At 44.9% G+C, this 21,015-nt stretch overlaps 1 protein-coding gene across 2 annotated transcripts in view; it reads left to right on the plus strand.

Annotated features, from left to right (window-relative positions):
* Window positions 1-746: 746 nt before the first annotated feature.
* Window positions 747-21,015, plus strand: part of pdgfa (platelet derived growth factor subunit A) — a 32,145-nt gene continuing 11,876 nt past the window's right edge. The window contains exons 1-2 of one of the 2 annotated variants that reach the window (XM_062964222.1): window positions 747-1,620; window positions 5,615-5,711. In XM_062964222.1, the coding sequence (XP_062820292.1) occupies window positions 1,552-1,620; window positions 5,615-5,711 (166 nt within the window). In that variant the 5' untranslated portion in view covers window positions 747-1,551. The remainder of the gene's footprint in view (window positions 1,621-5,614; window positions 5,712-21,015) is intronic. The other variant, XM_062964223.1, reaches the window with a different exon arrangement.

The following is a 21,015-nucleotide window of genomic DNA, read 5'->3' on the forward strand; positions in this document are numbered from 1 at the left end:
GTGAGTAGATCGATAGGTACTGCAAGTAGCTGAAGGTAGGACGTTCCAATCTGGGGAGCAGGGTGAGCTCCCACTGTTAGCCCCAGCTTCTGCCAACCTAGCAGTTCGAAAACATGCCAATGTGAGTAGATCTATTGGCAGGAAGGTAACATTGGTGCCCATGGCCATATGAACTCGGGGCATAAATAATTAATAAAAATTAAATAATTAAATAAAATAAAATAATGAAGATTAAATTAATTTTTATTCAATTCTATTAAATTAAAAAAATTAAAAAGGTAAACAGGGTGGTTGTATGTTTTCTGGGCTGTCTGGCCATGTTCCAGGAGTATTCTCTCCTGACGTTTCGCCCGCATCTGTGGCAGGCATCCTCAGACAACAAATTAAAAAGGTAAACTTCAGTGGACACTCATGAGGATTTGGTTCATGAGTAAACAACAAAAAAAAACCTGACAAATTTGGGGGGGGGGTGGTTGAACCCCTTACCAGCCCTGCACCTGAACCCTGGGAAGCACTCCCTGGCAGGAGAGGCAGCTGTGGAACAGTGGAACTGCCTGCGGCGCTGCTTCCCTGGGAGGCGTTGAGGCGAGGCGGAGAGGCGGGTGGGTCTAGGTGTCCTCGTGGGTTCCCTTGGGCTCCTGACTGGGGAAAGGGGCGTGTGTGGAGGGAGGGAGGGAGGGAGGGAGGGATGCGTCGGGTGCCGGCAAAAGCGCCCGTCAATCACAAGCCAAGCGGCGAATGTGCGGCAGAGGGAAAGAAGGAGAGAGAGAGAGAGAGAGAGAGAGAGAGAGAGAGAGAGAGAGAGCTCCTTCTTCCCTCCTTCCTTCCTTCCTTCCCTCGTTCCCTCCCTCTTTGCAGACAGGTGAGGGGCGTTGCGAGGCCGAGGAAGAGGAGGAGGAGGAGAAGAAGAAGGAGAAGAAGGAGGAGGAGGAGGAGGAGGAGGAGGAGGAGGAGGAGGAAGGCTGGGCTCTCCCTCCCTCCCTCTCTCCTTCTCTTTCCTTCCTCCTTTCCTTCCTTCCTTCCTTCCTTCCCCGCCTCGTCGCAGCTTCGGGAGGCAGAGGCGGAGCAGGATCGCCTTCCCTTCCTTCCTTCCTTCCTTCCTTCCTTCCTTCCTTCCTTCCTTCCTTCCTTCCTTCCTTCCTTCCTTCCTTCCTTCCTTCCTTCCAGCGTCTCTTTCCTTCTTCTTCTCCTTCTGCTTCTCCCTCCGGAGCCCTTCTCCCTTCACTGCAGAGGAGGAGAGGCAGACCCCACTCTCCCTCCAGGAAAGGAAAGGAAAGGAGGAAGGAAGGAGAGGAGGAGAGGAGGAGGCAGCGCTTGCCTTCCCAGCCCTTCTTCTTCCCTCCCTTCCTCCTCTCCTCCCTTCTTCCCTTCCCTCCCTCCCCGAGGGGATGGTGGAGGCGCCCCGGGGGCACGGAGGCGGGCGGGGGCTCCTCCCGGGGCCGGGCACCACTGCCTCCCAGGCGCCTTCCTCCTCCTCCTCCTCCTCCTCCTGCTCCTCTCCTCCCTTCCCTCCTTCCTCCTTCCCTCCTTCCTCCCTCGCCCTCCGCCACCATGGGACCCTGGGCGCCCGGCCTCTGGCTCGTCGTCGGACTGGCCTCCTTGGCCCTCGCTTTGGCCCAGGTAAGAACACCGACAGCCGCCTCGCCATTCGCCAACCTATCTTTCTATCTATCTATCTCTCTATCTATCATCTATCTATCTATCTATCTGTCTGTCTGTCTGTCTATCTGTGTATCTATCTGTCTACTTATGTACCTATGTATGTATCTCTACATGTATCTACCTACCTACCTACCTACCTATTTATCTATGTTTCTATCTATCTGCTTGTCTGTCTATGTATGTATCTCTGTATGTATCAACCTACCTACCTGTCTAAAATATCTATCCATGTATTAATCTGTTTATCTACCTATCAGTCAGTCTATCTAGCTCATCTACCTATGTATCTATCTGTGTATCTATCTATCTATTTACCTACCTACCTATGTATGTATGTATGTACCTACCTACCTATCTATCTGGCTATTTATGTATCTATTTATATATGTACCTACCTACTTATCTATCTATCAATCAGTCAATCAATGTATCTATCTATCTATCTATCTGCCTATCTATGTATCTATGTATGTACCTATCAATCAATGTATCTATCTATCTATCTGCCTATTTATGTATCTATTTATGTATGTACCTACCTACCTATCTATCTGGCTATCTATGTATCTATTTATATATGTACCTACCTACTTATCTATCAATCAGTCAATCAATCAATGTATCTATCTATCTATCTATCTATCTATCTGCCTATCTATGTATCTATGTATGTACCTATCAATCAATGTATCTATCTATCTGCCTATTTATGTATCTATTTATGTATGTACCTACCTACCTACCTATCAATCAATGTATCTATCTATCTATCCATTTATCTGCCTATCTATGTCTCTATTTATGTATGTACCTACCTACCTATCAATCAACCTATCTATCTATTTATATATGTACCTACATACCTGTCAATTAACCAATCAATCAATGTATCTATCTATCTGTATATATATATATATCTATCTTCCTATCTATGTATCTATTTATTTATTTATTTATGTACCTACCTACCTATCAATCAATCAATGTATCTATCTATCTATATCTGCCTATCTATCTATCTATCTATCTATCTATCTACCTATCTATATCTGCCTATCTATCTATCTGCCTATCTATCTATCTATCTATCTATCTATCTATCTGTTTATGTCTCTATTCATGTATGTATCTCCCGTGCTACCTATCTCTGTGCCTATCCCTGGGGGAGTCTTCCTTGGGGAACCTGCAAGGATCCCGGCAACCCCCCCCCCCCCGCCTTGATTGGCACCCCAGCCCTGTCTGGACCCCCCCAACCCCCCCTGTCCCTCCTGACTGGCATTGGCCACCCTTCCCAGTCCGTCTCCCCGCAGGGTGGAGTGCCCTTCTCAGCAGGGTTATAAGTAGCTCTTGGAAGAGTCTCAGTAGTGTTTATGAGTATGATTTCTTCCTCCCGACTAATACTGGAGACTCTCGCCTGTGTCTGCTCTGGCATTATGAGCGCCCTTATTAGCATTAGTATTTTTATTAGTATACTACTACTAGTATTAGTATTAGGACGAGTGTTTGGAACTCTTGCCTTTCCTCTTTGGGACTGACTCCTCCCCTCATTAGTATTTTATTAGTTATTTTTATTAATATTATTACAGCCATCTTTATTAGTATCATGATTAGCATTTGGAACTCCGGCCTTTCCGCTATGGGACCGGCTCCCCCCTCCCCCTCCCCACGATGAGCATTTTATTAGCAGTATTAGCATTTTTATTAGTATTATTGCTACTACCCCGATTAGTATTCTCTGACCATTATTCCTGCTTTGGAACGGGCTTCGGTAGGATCAGTGCCCTTTTTGAGGATTTTATGAGCAGCATTAGTGTTGTATTCGCATTTTTATTCTGGTATTATTGCTCCCCTCGTGATTAGTATTAAATAATTAGTATTTGCAATTACAACCTTTCTGCTTTGGGATGGGGTCTCTGCATGATTGGCATCCTATTAGTAGCTTGAATAAGTATTTTTATGAGTATGATGATGATGATTATTGTGTTGTCGAAGGAAGGCTTTCATGGCTGGAATCATTGGGTTGCTGTGAGTTGTCTGGGCTGCCTGACCATGTTCTAGCAGCATTCTCTCCTGACTCTTTCACCCACCTCTATGGCAGGCATCCTCAGAGGTTTTTGAGGTCTGTTGGAAACTAAGCAAGTGAGGTTTATGTATCTGTGGAATAATGTCCAAAGTGGGAGAGAGAAAGAACTCTTGTCTGCTTGAGGAAAGTGTGAATGTTGCCATTGGCCAGCTTGATTTGCATTGAATAGCTTTGCAGTGTCAAAGTCTGGCTGCTTCCTCAGAGGCTTTTGAGCCCTGTGTGGGAAACTAGCCAAATGGTGTTTACTGTATATATATCCCTGTGGAATGATGTCCAGGGTGGGAGGAAAGCGTGAATGTTGCAATTGGCCACCCCGATTAGCATTGCATGGCCTTGCAGCTTCAAAGCCTGGCTGCTTCCTACCTATATATCTGTGGAATAATCTCCAGGGTGGGAGAAAGCACTCTTGTCTGCCTCAGGCAGATTGATGAGCCAGCTTGATTAGCATCAAATAGCCTTTCAGCTGCTAAGTCAATCAGTGGGGGTGAAGTGTCCCTCTGTAATATCATTGGATTGGCTGTTGCTAGGTGATGTGTCCCTCTGTGATGTCACTGGATTGGCTGTTGGTAGTCGAAGGATTGGCTGTTGCTAGGTGAGGAGTCCCTCTGTGATGACCACTTTGATCACCTTCCCCCAGGCAGGGAGCAGCCAGGCTTTGATGCTGCAAGGCAATTCAATGCTAATCAAGGTGGCCAAGGGCAACATTGTCACTTTCCTTAAGCAGACTAGAGTTTCTTTCTTCCACCCAGGACATTAATGACCCCTCCCCTAAGGCAGGAAGCAGCCAGGCTCTGAAGCTGCAAGGCCATTCATTGCTAATCAAGGCTGCCAATGGCAACGTTCCCACTTTCCTCAAGCAGACAAGAGTTCTTTGCAAGGAGGACTCCTCTCGATATTTTCCAAGAGGGGAAACCTGTAGGATTGGCATTGCTTCAGGAATAGATATCTATAGATATATATGGAATGTCTATATATAAATATGTGTGTGTGTGTGTGTGTGTGTACATACTCATGCCCCACCCAGGCGGATGGGGAGGGAACAAAGTTCTGTGTTGACATGAGAAGGGATTGCCAGCCAAGAAAACACACGCACCCTTTCCGTGCAAGAAAGGTTTTGCCACGTTCCTCGGCAGCAAGAAACGGATCTCCCGGATGATCCCGGATGGTCTCTCTTTGCCTGCACCCTGTGTACTGTAACTGCAGGTTTGGGGTGTGTCCACACTGTGAAATTAACTCAGTTTGGTTCCTCATCCGTGACCATGGGAGTCCTCTTTGACAGAGAAGGCCTCGGGTTATCCCAAGCGCTGCCAGATAGGATCATTGCTACGGTGTCTATGCAACACTCAAACATCTAGGCCATGATTGTGATTTTTTGGGAGTAGCTTGGCATTGAATGTCAACCCAATGAAGGCAGCCGGATTGAGTCTTGAAGGCACATGTTTCTCAAAGCAATGCCTTCCACTAGGTCTCTCGTTTAATAAGGAGTCGAATCACAGAAGAGAGGGTTGTTGTATGTTTTCCGGGCTGTATGGCCATGTTCCAGAAGTATTCTCTCCTGACGTTAACCTCATAACCTCTGAGGATGCCTGTCATAGATGTGGGCGAAACATCAGGAGAGAATACTTCTAGAGCATGGCCATACAGCCCGGAAAACATACAACAACCCTGTGATCCCAGCCATGAAAGCCTTCGACAACTCACAGAAGAGAGCTTTCAGGAGGGGAGAGGCCAATCCCACCCTCCTTTCCCATACAAATCTTTGGCCATGGATAGGCACCTGCCTCTTGCTGCTGGCCCAGGGTTTGGAATGCAGCTTGGACATGGATTTAACATTTTCCCTCCCCTTCTTTCTCTCGTTTTTCCCCAAAGGAAGCTGAGATCCCGCAAGAGGTGATTGAGCGCCTGGCGCACAGCGAGATCCACAGCATCCGCGACCTGCAGCGCCTCCTGGAGATTGACTCCGTAGGTAAATTATTCCCAGGCCTTTCCTACATTCGAAAACGCAGTGATGGGGATGAGATAATAATCATATCACCCCTTGTGTCCCAGTATTTTTTTTCTTCTTCTTCTCCTGCGACAAGGCAAATACCTGGACCCTGTTACTGCTCTTCTTCCGGTCCATTCAGTAGAGGTTTATAACATACTAGCTGTGCCCAGCCACATGTTGCTGTGGCAAAGTCTGGTGGTATGGGAAATAAAGTACAGTAGAGTCTCACTTATCCAACATAAACGGGCTGGCAGAACGTTGGATAAGCGAATATGTTGGATAATAAGGAGAGATTAAGGAAAAGCCTATTAAACATTAAATTGGGTTATCATTTTACAAATTAAGCACCAAAACATCATGTTATACAACAAATTTGACAGTAAAAGTAGTTCAGTATGCAATAATGCTATGTAGTAATTACAAATTTTACAAATTTGTATTTACAAATTTAGCATCAAAATATCACGATATATTGAAAACATTGACTACAAAAATGCGTTGGATAATCCAGAACGTTGGATAAGCGAGTGTTGGATAAGTGAGACTCTACTGTATTGAGGAATTGGTGGTAGTTAAGGTCAAGGGTAAAGGTGCCAGCCTGTTTATGTTGGATAAGTGAGACTCTACCGTATATTGATAATCTTATATTATCTGCTTAGAACCGGATTATATGAGGCCCCTTCTACACCGCTGGATAAAATGCACACTGAAGTGAATTATATGGCAGTGTGGATTCAAGATAACCCAGTGCAAAGCAGATAATATAAGATTATAAATGGGTTCTATAGCTGTGTGGAAGGGCCTTGAGTCTACACTGCCATATAATCCAGTTCAAATCAGATAATCTGTATTTTATAGGCAGTGTGGAAGAGGCCTAAGTGAGGCCTAACTCTGCCTGTCCCCTGGGCTGAGTGGGTTGCTAGGAGACCAAGTGGGCGGAGCTTAACCTTCTAACTGGCAGCAATTGTATAAAAACAATTATTCCTCTCCCTCTAATTAGGACTTTATTTTTCTTTTCTTTTTGTTGTATCAACCCAGAGGCGTGGATGAGGGGTTGTGCTGTCAATTTTCAAGGTTGTGGGGTGTTTAGTTTTGTTGTTTTGTCCGCTGCCATGATTCCATTACTCTTTTATATATATAGATTGCACACAGACAGCATTTGCCTTGCCCCCAATGGAATAAGTTCACTGCGCCTGACTATTCGCTCTTGGTTTTGAGTATGTTTTAATGTGTTAGATGCTTTATGTTTATGTGTTTTAAATGTATTTATGTGATAGTATTTTATTGTGTGTTGCTGGGCTTGGTCCCCATGTGAGGTACCCTGAGTCCCTTCAGGGAGGTGGGACGGCATATAATAATAATAATAATAATAATAATAATAATAATAATAATAATAATAATAATAATAATAACTGCAAAAGGCCACCCTACTGGGATCTGCACGCATCATCCGAAAATACATCACACAGTCCTAGACACTTGGGAAGTGTTCGACTTGTGGTTTTGTGATACGAAATCCAGCATATCTATCTTGTTTGCTGTGTCATACAATGTCTTTGTGTCAATAATAATAATGATAATAATAATGATAATAATAATAATAACAACTGCAAAAGGCCACCCTACTGGGATCTGTGCGCATCATCCGAAAATACATCACTCAGTCCTAGACACTTGGGAAGTGTTTGACTTGTGATTCTGTGATACGAAATCCAGCATATCTATCTTGTTTGCTGTGTCATACAATGTCGTTGTGTCAATAATAATAATAGTAATAATAATTTTATTTTTATATCCCACCTCCATCTCCCCGAAGGGACTCAGGGTGGCTAACACGGGGCCAAGCCCAAACAATTATGAATAAAATTGTTTCATTAATGTGGCAGTTTCATATTCTTCATGGTGGATACCATAGGCCATTCCTGTTCCCATTCTGCAGGTTGTAGATTGTGGTTCAAGTTGTGCTTTGAACAGTTTCCTACTGATAATATCGAGAGTGTTTCCTTCCTTTTGACTTCGACACTGGTTCACATGCGCACGGGTTGGGCTGTGGTTTGTTTTTCCTTATGAGAAGCCAGGTTGGAATTCCCATGGAAGCCAATGGTCCTAGGCTGCTGGGGACCATTTGAAAGGGAAGTTTGGACTGTGTTTCTCAAATCTGTATCGATCGTCTTAACATGTGCAGGAGAGATGTGTGCATGCGTTCCACTATTTATTTTTTTGGAGGACGATGCCTCTTGGCACAGTTGCATTCCAGATCCCATAACCAGATACTGACGGGGATTGTGTGCACGTGTCATTTGATATATTTCTCCGTGTCGCAGGCTTCCTTTCTCTAGTTATTTCTATTTTGGAACTCGCCGGCTTCTTTAAAAGAGAGACGCTGCATTTTCGACTCTATGGACTGTGTGTGACTTTCTATTTTGGTCGGCTCCGTGTTATTTTTTCCGAGGGAATTTTTCCAGCCGGGAAGAATTCTCATCGTATGGCCAGTAGTTTCTGCCACTGTGTTGTTATCCTTAAGGTCCAGAGCTTCAGGCTCAATATATTTATATCCATATACATAATAATAGTGAATGTGTGTGTGTTCAATCCATGTTCACATACTTCGGGAAAACCAACCCCTCCCACAATCATCATCATCATCATTTAATTACTTATTAATCGCCCTCCATCCATGATGCTCTAGGCGATTTACAAGATAAAATTGTAAAGGATAAAAATACATACATAAAAATATTAATAAAATAATATTTTCTGCATCAATGGAATGACAAATCCTTTGCAGGGCCGACTTGCATCTTGCGAATATTTCTCTCCTGCAAGAGACCCTTTGCACGCTGTTGTCACTTGTCAGCATTTTGCCTGATGATATATTGCGCCCTGAGCGATGGCTGTGTTGATTTTGAGATATATATATATATATATATATATATATATATATATATATATATATATATATATAAAAATATATATGGAAGCGAGGGGGAAGGCAGCCCTCCCTCGTACTTGTACGCCAAGGGAAGTCTCTCTCGTCTCTACCCATCGCGTTTCCTGAGCCAAGAATCTGGCAAGTTGTTGCTTGCGTTGTTCATAGCGGAGGAGCTGCGCCGTTGAAACAAAGGCCGCATAGTTGTTCCGCTCTTTCTTTTTTTCTTGATTCCAGGGGCCCTTTGGAAGCTGAACTTGAGCTTGAACACTTGCTCTGCCTTCTCAGGAAGGGCGCTCTGGTTTCACTGCAAATGCGAGTAGATCAATAGGTACTGCTCCGGCGGGAAGGTAACGGTGCTCCATGCAGTCATGGCCTTGGAGGTGTCTACGGACAACGCTGGCTCTTTGGCTTAGAAATGGAGATGAGCACCAACCCCCAGAGTCAGACATGACTGGACAATGTCAGGGGAAAACATGATCGCGGACCCATTTGCACTGAGCAAATAATAACAACAACAACTTTATTTTTGTATCCGGCCTCCATCTCCCCGAAGGGACTCGGGGTGACTCATATGGGGACAAGCCCTAACACATTTGTAAAAACGCAGGTCAATAAAATTAAAACATTATGAATACATAAAAGAACATCAAACAACATCAGTAAGGTTAGGTAAAGGCAAAGATTTTCCCCTGATGTTAAGTCTCATTGTGTCCGACTCTGGGGGTTGGTGCTCATCTCCATTTCTAAGCCAAAGAGCCGGCGTTGTCCGCAGACACCTCCAAGGTCATTTGGCCACTGGCATGACTGCATGGAGCGCTGCTACCTTCCCACCGGAGCAGTACCTATTCATCTACTCACATTTGCATGTCCGTAGACACCTCCAAGGCCATGTGGCCACTGGCACAACTGCATGGAGTGCTGTTACCTTCCCGCCGGAGCGGTACCTATTCATCTACTCACCTTTGCATGTTTTTGAACTGCTAGGTTGGCAGAAGCTGGGGCTAACAGCGGGAGCTCATCCCACTCCCTAGATTCGAACTGGCAACCTTTCAGTCCGCAAGTTCTGCATCTCAGTGGCTTAATCCGCTGCAGCACCGGGGGCTCCTTATCCCAGATTAGACTCCTATAATCTAGTTCCAAGTGGACAGTTATGCCCAGCATTGTCATCTCAGCAGGCTCACATCTTCCAGTCCTCACTAGGGATGCATCTACACAGCTGGTCAATGCAGCATGATGAAATCATGGGAGCAGTAGTTTTACAAGGTCCTGAGCCTTCTCTGCCAAAGAATGTTGTGAGGCCTGTTGGAAACTAGGCCAGTGGGTTTATATATATCTGTGGAATAATGTTCAGCCTGGGAGAGAGAACTCTTGTCTGTTGGAGGCAAGTGGGAATATTGCCATTGGCCACCTTGATTAGTATTGAATGGCCTTGCAGCTTCAAAGCCTGGCTGCCTTCTGTCTGTATACCTGTGGAATAATCTCCCGGGTGGGAGAAAGAACTCTTGTCTGTTGGATGCAAGTGTGAATGTTACAATCCGCCACCTTGATTGGCATTGAACGGCCTTGTAGCTTCAAAGCCTGGCTGCCTTCTATCTATATACCTGTGGAATAATCTCCCGGGTGGGAGAAAGAATTCTTGTCTGTTGGGTGCAAGTGTGAATGTTACAATCCGCCACCTTGATTGGCATCGAACGGCCTTGTAGCTTCAAAGCCTGGCTGCCTTCTATCTATATACCTGTGGAATAATCTCCCGGGTGGGAGAAAGAATTCTTGTCTGTTGGGTGCAAGTGTGAATGTTACAATCCGCCACCTTGATTGGCATCGAACGGCCTTGCAGCTTCAAAGCCTGGTTGCTTCCTGCCTGGGGGGGGGGAATCGATTGTTGTGAGGTGTTAGCTGGCCCTGATTGTTTCCTAACTGGGATTTTCCCTGTTTTCTGAGTATTGTTCTCTAGGAGTTGCAGGGCTAAATTTATAGAAGTGAGTGAAGGCGAATCACGGGTTTGTGTGCCTCTTCTGTCCCACATATGAGGGAAGGAAGCCCAATTTTTTTCACCTCTTGTTTATTTTCAGAATGTATTTATAATCCTGCTCAAAACAGATTGAACGCTTTGCGAAACGACCAGGCTTGTTGATGAACCAGGAGCCAGGTCTGCTCCATCAGGCAGAAAGGCCAATTTGTTCATTGGCAGAGTGTTCTGCAAAGATCACCAATGTGCTGATAAGGAAAGGAGATAATTCTGGCTACAATAATGGCCAAATCAGGACACACTCCCTGAGTTTCACAGCCTACATATGTGTGTGTGTGTGTTATAGTTGCTGCAGACGAAACTGGCTTTTGGCAGTCTCTTGTAGACATGTCTGCCTTGATACAGAAATGTGTGACGGTATCTAAGGAGGTCAACATATTACTCTATTTTTAGGACTGCTGTTTCATAAAGGTTTTTTTTTTTAATTGCCTTTTTGCTGGCTAATTGATGATAGCACGCCTAATGATTCCACCTGAACATTAGGAAGAACTTTCTCACTGTGAGAAGGGCTGTTCAGCAGTGGAACTCTCTGCCGCGGAGTGTGGTGGAGGCTTTTAAGCAGAGGCTGGATGGCCATCTGTTGGGGTGATTTGAATGTCATTTTCCTGCTTTTTACCAGAATGGGGTTGGACTGGATGGTCCGTGAGGTCTCTTTATGATTCAATGATTCTATGACCATGGGTGCATCTACTTGGGCCCTCCAGGTGTTTTGGACTACAACTCCCACAATTCCCACAAGGCGGTTCAGAGGGGTCGCCAAAGACCAGCATCTTCTGTCCGTCCTGGGGGTTCTGTGTGGGAAGTTTGGCCCAATTCGATTCTTGGTGGAGTTCAGAATGTTCTTTGATTGTCGGTGAACTATAAATCCTCGCAACTAAAACTCGCAGGTGTCAAGGTCTATTTCCCCCAAAACCCACCAGTATTCAAATTTGGGCATATTGAGTACATGTAACAAGTTTGGTCCAGATCCATCATTGTTTGGGTTCTCAGTACTCTCTGGATGTAGGTGAACTACAACTCCCAAATTCAAGGTCAGTGCCCACCAAACCCTTATAGTATTTCCTGTTGGAAGTTCTGTGGGCCAAGTTTGGTTCAGTTCCATCATTGGTTTGGTGGAGTTCAGAATGTTCTTTGATTGTAGGTGAACTATAAATCCCCGCAACTAAAACTCACAAATGTCAAGGTCTATTTCCCCCAAAATCCACCAGTTTTCAAATTTGGATGTATCGGGTATTGGTGCGAAATGTGGTCCAGTGAATGAAAATCCATCCTGCATACCAGATATTGACATTGCCATTCATAACAGGAGCAAAAAATGACAGTGATGAAGTAGAAACAAAAATAATGTGATGGTTGGGGGTCAGCACAACACGAGGAACTGTACTAAGGGGTCGTGGCATTAGGAAAAACCACTGGTATATGTAAGGGGTGTATATATATTCTGTGTGTAATGAATGTTGTTTGATGGCTTAGTCAGATAGCAGGGACCGGAACTGGTTTCGTTTGACTTGTAAACACATTGGCATACAGATCTTTGTCTTTCCATGTGATCTCACCCTTTGTTGGTAGTACTAATAGGATAACAATTCTGCTCCTTGGGCATGACTGTTACTGAAAACGTGTTAAATATTACCTTTCCTTGGAACAAGGAACTGTGGCGACTTCTTAAGCTTTCTTCCCCTTTAGTACCACAGACAGAGGCCTTTATGTTGGGTCTGGAGCTGGGCATGCTCGGAGACCGAGAATCGAAATCCACGGGAGTTTGGAGTCATTGGATCTCCAAACAAGGCATGCACCTAAGGCGGCCACGGAAAGGTCCCAGGGCTGCTGCTTGTCTGTGTGTTGACGGTGTTGCGATGTGGATGAATCACAGCCCGGAGGGCGTGCGTTTTGTGTTTCCTTTGGAAGGCGCTGAAGGCACCTGGGCTGGCCTCTCGTCTGGCTGCACACCTGAGGCACTCGCTCGGCGATGTCATGACCGCAGGCAGGCCCGTTGGGTGTGATTCCCGGGCAAAGCAAAAGCAACACAAGGCTTGGCTTATTATTTGCAGAGCCAGCCGGGCGTGAAGAATACTTGACTCTTCACCCAAGCCAGGCATCACACAGGTCGCACCTTGTGTTGCCCTGCTGCGGAGTTCCCAGTGGCACAGCGGGTTACATCCCTGAGCTGCTGAACTTATAATAATAATAATAATAATAATAATAATAATAATTTAACAAAAACAGGAAAAACTCAGCCGCTCTCAGGACCTCAAGATTGAACTTCAAAGACTCTGGCAGAAACCAGTGCAGGTGGTCCCGGTGGTGATGGGCACACTGGGTGCCGTGCCAAAAGATCTCAGCCGGCATTTGGAAACAATAGACATTGACAAAATCACAATCTGCCAACTGCAAAAGGCCACCCTACTGGGATCTGCGCGCATCATCCGAAAATACATCACACAGTCCTAGACACTTGGGAAGTGTTCGACTTGTGATTTTGTGATATGAAATCCAGCATGTCTATCTTGTTTGCTGTGTCATAATAAAATAATAATAATTTTATTCTTATACCCTGCCCCATCTCCCCGAAGGGACTTGGGGCGGCTTACATGGGCCATGCCCAGACATAACAATATAAAAGCGAACAATGCAATAAAACAAATCAATCAACAATAAAAACAGCAATATTGATAAAAACAGTCATAAAAGGTCAGCATACAAAATAGGTATTAAAAACATGAGTTGAATTCACTTATAATTATAATAATAACTTTATTTTTATACCCCGCCCCATCTCCCTGAAAGGACTTGGGGCGGCTTACATGGGGCCATGCCCAGGCGAAACAGACAATATAATACCCACAATATAAAAACAGATCAATAAAAACAAATAAGATCATCCATACCTCACAACCTCTGAGGATGCCTGCCATAGATGTGGGCGAAACGACAGGACAGAATACTTCTGGAACATGGCCACACAGCCCGAAAGACATACAACAACCCCAACAAATAAGATCGCATATACAAAAATCATACATGAATAAAATCCTGAAAAGAACCTAAAAACGAACTGGGCCAAAAGTGGCCTGGGCTGTGGCGCAGGCTGTTGAGCAGCCAGGTGCAGCCAGCTGCAACAAATCACTCTGACCAAGAGGCCAGCTCGGAGTCTGTGTTTGTCTTTGTTTTTGTTCTATGTTAAGGCGTTGAATGTTTGCCTTATATGTGTAATGTGATGGGCCCTGAGTCCCCTTCGGGGTGAGAAAGAAGGGCAGAATATAAATACTGTAAATAATAAATACTGTAAATAAAAGTGTGAGTAGTGCGAGCTATAATTAGGGGAGAGGCAGGTAACCGAGGCAGTAGTCCCGCTGCAATGCTAGGGAAGGAGTGCACAGGAAGAATATATCCGGCGAACAGAGTGAAAAATGCTATAAAATAAAATAGACAACTGGGCGATCCCAAGCGCCTGCTGTTAGCTCAAGCTATTGCCAACCTAGCAGTTCGAATACATGCAAATATGAGTAGATCAATAGGTACCGCTCCTATCAGCAGGAAGGTAACAGCGCTCCATGCAGTCATGACCTTGGAGGTGTCTATGGACAACGCCGGCTCTTCGGCTTGGAAACGGAGATGAGCACCAAACCCCAAAGTCGGACACGACTGGACTTAATGTCAGGGGAAGTCTTTACCTTGACCGAGTGTCCTGGTGCATGTTGACGTCTGTTGCCTATTCTTAGCAGAGAAGGTGAAACTATCCTAATGGATGGTGGTTAATTGCTCGGCAGATGAAACGATCAAGCTCTGCCTTCATCCACAGGCTTGACAACAGAGAGAGAATCTTCACAAGACGTTGCCTGTTGCATTGTCAAACCCAGCTGCTTCTTTTCCCACCTGAGCACTAAGGTGAGCAGCATGTGTTTATTTTTCCATGTGCCAGGCGCTTGCGACGATCCCTAATTGGTTTCACTGGGCATAGGTGTCCTTCACAGGCGCATCTCGTGTCTGCTCATCGGAAGAAAGATTTGGAAAGTCGGAAATTAAAGGCATCCGTCAAGGTCTCCTGCGGTGGGCGGATGGAGGGAGAAAGAGAGAGCACAGGGAAGAAGCGGAGAAAGGAAACCCAAGGGACGAGTGAGCTCTTTCGCTTTCCTGCTCACAGATTTGGAGCCACATTGTGTTCATGTTCATGGTTCCCTCCTTTCTGTTGAAATGGTCCACCTGCTTCTGGTGGATCTCAATGGCTTCTCTGTGTCGTCTGATGTGGTTGTGAGAGCGGTCCAGCATTTCTGTGTCCTCGGATAATACTCTGTGTCCAGGCTGGTTCATGGGTTGCTCTGCTCTGGCTGAAATAGTCTGCAAAGACTCTCATGTTCCTTGATGCATGTCTGGGCAATGCTCCTGCGTGTGGTGTTCCCACATCGACATGGGATATGGTAGACGCCTGCAGACGTGAAAGGATCCCTCTTGTCCGTCGCTGAACATCTCCATTTCCAAGCTGAAGAGCCAGCGTTGTCCGTAGACACCTCATAGGTCATGTGGCCATGCCACTGCGTAGACTAGTCCACAGCTGCATGGGATATGGTAGACTTCTGCAGAGGTGAAAGGATCCCTCTTGTCCTTCGCTGAACATCTCTATTTCCAAGCTGAAGAGCCGGCGTTGTCCGTAGACATGTGGCCATAGGCATGACTGCATGGAGCGCCGTTGCCTTCCTGCCGTAGCGGTAGCTATTGATCTACTCGCATTTACAGGTTTTCAAACTGCTACCTTGGCAGAAGGTTGAGTAGGTCTTGTTCTTGGCCTTGCAGCTCTTCTGATGTCTGTGGTGGAGTCTCCATTGGCCTGGAGAGCCCAGTTTTGGTGGTGGTTCACTTCACCAAGAAAGGAGTCGTCCCCCCCCCAGGCAGGAAGCAGCAAGGCTACTCAATGCTAATCAAGCCGGCCAATGGCAACATTCACACTCATCTCAAACAAGTCTTCAAAGCAGATATGACTGGACTTAACGTCAACCTCAAAACCTTTACCTTTACCTATATCGTTATGTGTTTAGTATATTTCTCAAAAATATTTCCATATGAGTTTGAAAGAAAGCGCGGCTGGTCCGGTGCCTCCCTTGTGAGCATCACGGTTCTGTCAGGATTCGAACAAGACGATTCCGTGCCCGGCACTTCAGGCTCGTCTCGGCGTCTCCTCCGCTTATTCAGCAGCCGGATTATTCTCCGTTGACACCCGATCCGCACAGAAGAGCCGTGTGCTTGGTTCGAGTGCTCGGTCGCTTGGCAGCGCCTGGCCGGCTTCCCAGAGCCTTTGCTGCATCATGCGTGCTTTCCTTCCCGGCCCTGATGCCCTTCCATGTTCAACACTCTGGTTGCCGTGTTATCAAAGGACCCCAGGAATCAGTCCTCTGCCCATCACAGGCCTTGGAAAGCTTGACAGACATGAATCCGCTCCCTGGAACCCCATGGGATGGGTGTGTGGGGTTGTTGTTCTCCATCACAAGGTCGAGGTGGAGTTAATTTGGGCTTTTTTGAGTGTGTTATCTCGCCTGCAAACATCCAAAAGCCCATTCATTCCTGCTGCATTCTCTGCTGACATCTGTGTATTTTAAAGCTGCGGTGGAAGTATTTCATTCTGTATCACTGTCTGCTTCATAATAATAATAATAATAACAACAACAACAACAGGGATCTGCGCGCATCATCCGAAAATACGTCACACAGTCCTAGACACTTGGGAAGTGTTCGACTTGTGATTTTGTGATACGAAATCCAGCATGTCTATCTTGTTTGCTGTGTCATAATAAAATAATAATAATAATAATAATAATAATAATAATAATAATAATAATATAATAATAATCCTAGACACTTGGGAAGTGTTCGACTTGTGATTTTGTGATACGAAATCCAGCATATCTATCTTGTTTGCTGTGTCATACAATAATAATAATAATAATAATAATAGGTAAAGGTTTTCCCTTGACATTAAGTCCAGTCGTGTCCAACTCTGGGGGTTGGTGCTCATCTCCATTTCTAAGCCAAAGAGCCAGCATTGTCCATGGACACCTCCAAGGTCATGTGGCCACTGGCATGACTGCATGGAGTGCCGTTACCTTCCCGCCAGAGTAGTACCTATTGATCTACTCGCATTTGCATGTTTTCAGACTGCTAGGCTGGCGGAAGCTGGGGATACTCCGCTCCTCGGATTCGAACCTGCAACCATTTGGTCCACAAGTTCAGCAGCTCAGCACTTTAATACGCTGCGCCACTGGGGGCTCCCACCACCACCACCACCACAACAACAATAATAACAGTTTTATTTATATACCATTCAGTTTCCCTGAGAGGACTCAGGGCGGTTTCCAACATGTGTACGAAAAACATTCACTTGTCAAAAACATCACGCAACAAAGTTAAACACAGTAAACATAATAAACAACATCATAAGACAGAACCAAAAACAATTCTATTAAAATGGACACAGTTACAAATCCAGATCAGTATATTCTTAATGTATCATCGAAGGCTTTCATGGCCGGAATCACTGGGTTGCGGTGAGTCTTTAGAGCTGTCTGGCCATGTCCCAGAAGCATTCTCTCCTGACGTTTTGCCCACATCTATGGCAGGCATCCTCAGAGGTTGTGAGGTCTGTTGGAAACTCACCACAACCCAGTGTCTGCTTATTCTTGCAGGGAAATATCCCATTGTTTTGCAAAAACTCCAAGAAAACAAGATTCTCGTTAATGCAAAGGAATCTCATTAGTCTCTTGTTTGGTCGCCTATTTTCACCAAGAAGGCAACCCTCCTCTTCCTCTGGTTTGTTGTTGCCGCCCGATCCGTGCCACGCCAAGTTTTCTATCTCTGCTTTTTCTCATGGCCCTTTAACCCACGCGGTCGGATTATTTAAGGAACGGGACATGTCTGGATACGGCCCCGGCGTCTGCAGTTGTCTCTCAGATGCCACTCCGAAAGGTTACGGATCTCTCTCTGCAAAAGATTGGCTCCGCAACACACAGGTTGCAGCTTGTTCTGAATTTATTCGAGGGCTTTATTTCCCCCCCGGAGACATGGGAGACGGAGGCAGAGAGGAGCGCATTGATCGAGGTTGCATTGCTGCTATGTGGAGGATCAGGCATGCACCAAAGCACCCTAAGAAGATTCTGTATGTCATGCTAGTTAAGCCACACAACGCCCAAATCTGAATATTGGCAAATGATATTGTCATTTGGGAGTTGTAGTTGCTGGGATTTATAGTTCACTTCAATCAAAGAGCCTTCTGAACTCCACCAATGATGGAATTGGCACCCAGAACTCCCATGACCAGCAAGAAATATTGGAAGGGTTTGGTGGATCCTGAGTTTGGGAGTTGTAGTTCACCTACATCCAGAGAGCACTGTGTACCCAAACAAGGATGGATCTGGACCGAATATGAATACTCAATATTCCCAAATGTGAACACAGGTGGAGTTTGGGGAAAATAGGCCTTGACATTTGGGAGTTGTAGTTGCTGGGATTTATAGTTCGCCTACAATCAAAGAGCATTCTGAACTCCACCAACGATGGAATTGAACCAAACTTGGCACACAGAACTCCCAACCGGAAATACTGGAAGGGTTTGAGAGTTGTAGTTCAACTACATCCCGGGAGCACTGTGGACTCAAACAATGATGGATCTGGACCAAACTTGGCACGAATACTCAATATGCCCAAACATAAACACTGGTGGAGTTTGGGGAAAATAGGCCTTGGTATTTGGGAGTTGTAGTTGCTGGGATTTATAGGTCGCCTACAATCAAAGAGCATTCTGAACTCCACCAATGATGGAATTGAACCAAACTTGGCACACAGAACTCCCAACAGGAAATACTGGAAGGCTTTGGGAGTTGTAGTTCACTTTCATCCAGAGAGCACTGTGTACCCAAACAAGGATGAATCTGGACCAAACTTGGCACAAATACTCAATATGCCCAAATGTAAACACTGGTGGAGTTTGGGGAAAATAGGCCTTGGCATTTAGGAGTTGTAATTGCTGGGATTTATCGTTTGCCTACAATCAAAGAGCATTCTGAACTTCACCAATGATGGAATTGAACCAAACTTGGCCCACAGAACTCCCAACAGGAAATACTATAAGGGTTTGGTGGGCATTGACCTTGAGTCTGGGAGTTGTAGTTCACCTACACCCAGAGAGCACTGTGGACTCAAACAATGATGGATCTGGATCAAACTTTGCACAGATACTCAATATGGCCAAATGTGAACACTGGTGGAGTTTGGGGAAAATAGACCTTGACATTTGGGAGTTGTAGTTGCTGGGATTTATAGTTCATCTACAATCAAAGAGCGTTCTGAACTCCACCAATGATGGATCTGGACCAAACTTTGCACGGATACTCAATATTCCCAAACGTGAACACTGGTGGAGTTTGGAGGAAATAGACCTTGGCATTTGGGAGTTGTAGTTGCTGGGATTTATAGTTCACCTACAATCACAGAGCATTCCGAACTCCACCAATGATGGGACTGAACCAAACTTGGCACACAAAACCCTCAATCTCTGAGCTTCCAAACCCAGAGAGCATTCTACGGTTTGTAAAAATACTCAGCGGGATGTGCAGAAAGTGTGAGTTGTCCAGAGATACAGAAGTTCCTGGAACAGGTTGTGGAACTAATGTTCTCCTTCCAGAAAAGATATTCCCCTTTATGAAGGCAGCCCTGAAGTGACCCCGGAAATGTCTCGATAAGGGTTTGTTTGCTCAACACTCTCGTTGATAACCGCGTGTTGGATAAATGTTCAGTTGTGTGCAGTTCTCACTGTTTGTTTTTTGAAGAGAGGTAGAACACATGCTCGGCATGTAAGACTCAGTGCTCAGCTTCTCTGGGCTTTTTATAAAAATAGATCTCCAGGCTGGGAAAGATTTCTGCTTGAAGTACTGAAGGGCTGTTGGATCCGGACTCGTAGCCAGAAAAACATTTCCAGGAGGGACTGAAATGTTCCCCTCCTCCAGAGATGACTTTTGGGATCCATGTTTCTTGATCTGGCATGGGCTCTCAACAAGGTCCTGAAATTAGAGATGTGCACAAAATTTTTTCCTTCGTTTCCTTCGTGCTGTCATTTCGTGTCGACACCATTTTTGTACGAAACTATAGGCGACACGATAAGGAAAGCTGCACAGTCATGGTGATTCTAAGAGGTTGTTCCACTGCCAGTTGCACTCCAAGAATTTTTGGTCTTCTCATTGTGATGTCTCTGTGTGTTTCCTGTATATATAGGATGTCACACGAAATGTCCTCAGACATTTTGGCTAATAGTTCTTCCTTAGCAAGTGACAAACCTTCTATATTAATAGACATAGTCGTTAGCAATGGCCTTGATAAAGACCTTTGGTATTCATCCATTCATCCAATGCTTTTGGGCTTGGAAAGATTGGCCGCTTACAAGAAACGTTGCCCAGGGGACGCCCGACTGAATTTACTCAATCTTCGGGGAGGCTCTTTCCGTGTCCCCCAAATATATATATATATCTGACTATTCCAGTTCCGTTGCCCTTAAGAAGAATATACACCAGGGCCAGGTTTGAACAACTCGGTATTATGATGCAAACTGGTCGCTACTGTAACATCCCAAGAAATGAGAGATTCTGTGTCTGGGGAGATCAAATAGTGGAAGACATTGAACATTTTTTGATTGACTGCCCAGCATATGCCGAACTTAGACACAGTTATTTACATCCATTACTATCTAATTTTAGGTCTCCCAACAGAAATGATCTTCTGACAGTCCTCTTGTAAGGACAAGAAAGATCCACCATAATTAGAGTCAGCCTTTTTATCCTGAAAGCTATCAAGAAAAGAGCACATTTCCTGAAAGAAGAATCAGGAAAATAAGATTTTGTCGGCAAACAGATGGTCAGCTGCCTGTCCTCCCATCCTTTTTGCCTTGTTTTTATTTATGTTGCATTTTGAAATGGTCATATGACTGGTCAAACAAATAAATTTTATATATATATATATATATATATATATATATATATATATATATATATATATATAATTATGCAATATATATATATATATATATATATATATATATATATATATATATATAAATGTAATGTGCATAATTCCCATGGAGTAAACAACAAAACCACTGGAGCAAATCACACCAAATTTGGCCACAAAAGGCATTAGTCATCCAATCAATCTGCTTGCGGCAGCGTGGCAGCAAAAATGGCTAGGCGTGTCAGTGCTGACACGCGTGTCATAGGTTGGCCATCACTGTTCTAGTGGAATGGTATAGCGATAAGGTGCAAAGTGTTGGAATAAAAAGCGGTAGGGGT

Source organism: Anolis carolinensis, unplaced genomic scaffold (assembly GCF_035594765.1).
Source record: "Anolis carolinensis isolate JA03-04 unplaced genomic scaffold, rAnoCar3.1.pri scaffold_13, whole genome shotgun sequence".
Classification (NCBI taxonomy): domain Eukaryota; kingdom Metazoa; phylum Chordata; class Lepidosauria; order Squamata; family Dactyloidae; genus Anolis; species Anolis carolinensis.